The 2,372-nt window shown below is 30.1% G+C and overlaps 1 protein-coding gene across 1 annotated transcript; it reads left to right on the top strand.

Annotated features, from left to right (window-relative positions):
• Nucleotides 1–333: 333 nt before the first annotated feature.
• LOC111680637 (nicotinate phosphoribosyltransferase) lies at nucleotides 334–765 on the top strand (the record flags this gene model as incomplete). The annotated part of the gene is made up of 2 exons (XM_046955994.1): nucleotides 334–569; nucleotides 638–765. Coding segments are annotated over exons 1-2 (349 nt in total), but the record flags the coding sequence as incomplete, so codon positions are not given.
• Between the last annotated feature and the right edge of the window lie 1,607 nt (nucleotides 766–2,372).

Raw genomic sequence — 2,372 nt, 5'->3', positions numbered from 1 at the left:
TAGTCTATAGTCTAGTCTATAGTCTAGTCTATAGTCTAGTCTATAGTCTAGTCTATAGTCTAGTTTATAGTCTAATCTATAGTCTAGTCTAGTCTATAGTCTAGTCTATAGTCTAGTCTATAGTCTAGTCTATAGTCTAGTCTATAGTCTAGTCTATAGTCTAGTCTATAGTGTAGTATATAGTCTAGTCTTTAGTCTAGTCTATAGTCTATTCTATAGTTTATTCTATAGTCTAGTCTATAATCTTGTGTGTAGTCTAATATTTTATCTAGTCTATGGTCTATCCTACAGTCTAGTATATTTTTCAATAACTCTCTTTAATTTTAAACAAACATTTTATTATTTCTAATGCTTTTAGATATCGAATATCTACGTCAAACCCTTCCCGAAGGTACAGAAAATGATTTCTTCAATTATTTGGGCAATTTGACGGCAAAAGATGTTACATTGTATGCTATTGATGAAGGTACCGTAGCATTTCCCCGGGTGCCCATTATTAAAGTTGAGGGACCCTTAATTATAGTACAATTATTAGAGACAACTCTATTGACTTTAGTGAATTATGCAAGGTGAGTTTGTAATAAGAAAATGTACAACTATGAAATAAATTATTTAATAAATATTTTATTGTTTTTAGTTTAATGGCCACAAATGCTGCTCGTTATCGCATGGTTGCTGGCAAACATGTTAATCTTTTAGAATTTGGTTTACGGCGAGCTCAGGGTCCAGATGGTGGTTTATCAGCGTCGAAATATTCTTATATTGGTAAGTAGTTGTGTTTAGGAGAAAGTACTAAAGGCTAAAAATCAGACTTTTCGTGACAACTGTTAACCTTTGCAACTACAAAAGAGCATATATTTTTTCGGAAGACCTTAAACAAATCTTTCCATTTAAATTCATAGACTCATATACATGTGTTTATGTTTGTATGATGATTTAACTGTCAAATTTTATGATTGACAAATAAGGTCATGATTCTTTATTGGTATGGGAATACAGACATTGGAAAAAAATAAGCGTCAAAAAAATGTTTGTGCATATATAAAATTTTATTGCCAAAATAACACGGTGGCATGCTCTTTTTATTTATTATAATCAATTAAAATTGCCAAAAAAATATGAAAAAAAGGAAAAGACAAAACCTATTTCCCTTCAAAAATGTATCACCTTAAAAAGAAATAACAACACATAGTGAAAGAAAGTGCTTTATTGAGTCATGAACCTTTTTTTTCTAATATTAACAGCTTAGTTTACTATTGCTGTTAACAAAAACAATTTAGCTATAGTGGGAGGGGGCGCAACAACTAACGGCATATATACATGCAATATTATATGTACCTTCGACAATTTATTATCAAATGTTTGGAATTTATTTGAGAAATTCTTTAAATTTTTATACACATTTAAGAAATATTCAATAACAATGATGTTGCCGATGACGATGATGTATAAGACATGTTACAAATGTTTCCTTTTTCGAAATCGTTGTATGTATGTCTCTCCTTCATAACACCTGTTTTTTCGCTATTTCAAATACTTCAACTTTTATTGAAAACAAAACAGCCAGCGGGTGGTTATTAAAAACTTTTTTTTTTTACTTTCATACCCGAAAAAGAAAGATGTTAGTACTTTTGTACATATTGTAAAGAACATGTACATATGTATATCGTATTATAAATGTACTGTTTTGCATATGTAACTTGAAAAACTTTAAGCTTTTCGTTGTTGTAGTTGCTGCCGGTATTAGTACCATTTAGTACCAGGATTTTAATATTGTTATTGTTTTCTTTATATATATTCCTTGTATTTACTTTAATGGTTGCGCAAATGTTTTCGCTTTGAACTAACACGTCGTAAATTATTCGTTACGAAAATTCATATTATACCACACATTATTTATATTTCTTTTTTTTGTAAAACTATCAACAACGAAAAAAACACAATAAACAAAATAGTTGGGGAATTTCCGTTTTACTTTTTCTGCGTTAAGAATGTTTTTTTTTGTTTCCTTTAATTACTCACCCATTACCGGTAATGGTTTATTTTTTAATTGACACTGCAATATATGGAAATGTGTAAAAGTTTTGAGTATAAGAAGAATAGTTTTGGCGACGGCACGAATAGGCGGAACTTAACAGTATTTTGCAAGTGAAGAGAATGCAAAGAGAAATGGATGCCAGAAAAACTTCAGCTTAAATTTTATTGCGCTTAGTGTGTAATCTATAGTCCAGTCTATAATCTGGTCTATAGTCTAGTCTATAATCTGGTCTATAGTCTAGTCTATAGTGTAGTCTATATTCTAGTCTATAGTCTAGTCTATAGTCTAGTCTATAGTCTAGTCTATAGTCTAGTCTATAGTCTAGTCTATAGTC

Source organism: Lucilia cuprina, unplaced genomic scaffold (genome assembly GCF_022045245.1).
Source record: "Lucilia cuprina isolate Lc7/37 unplaced genomic scaffold, ASM2204524v1 Scaffold_3603, whole genome shotgun sequence".
Taxonomy (NCBI): Eukaryota; Metazoa; Arthropoda; class Insecta; order Diptera; family Calliphoridae; genus Lucilia; species Lucilia cuprina.
The sequence above is the reverse complement of the archived record's forward strand: the minus strand, read 5'-3'. Positions and strand labels throughout refer to the sequence as shown.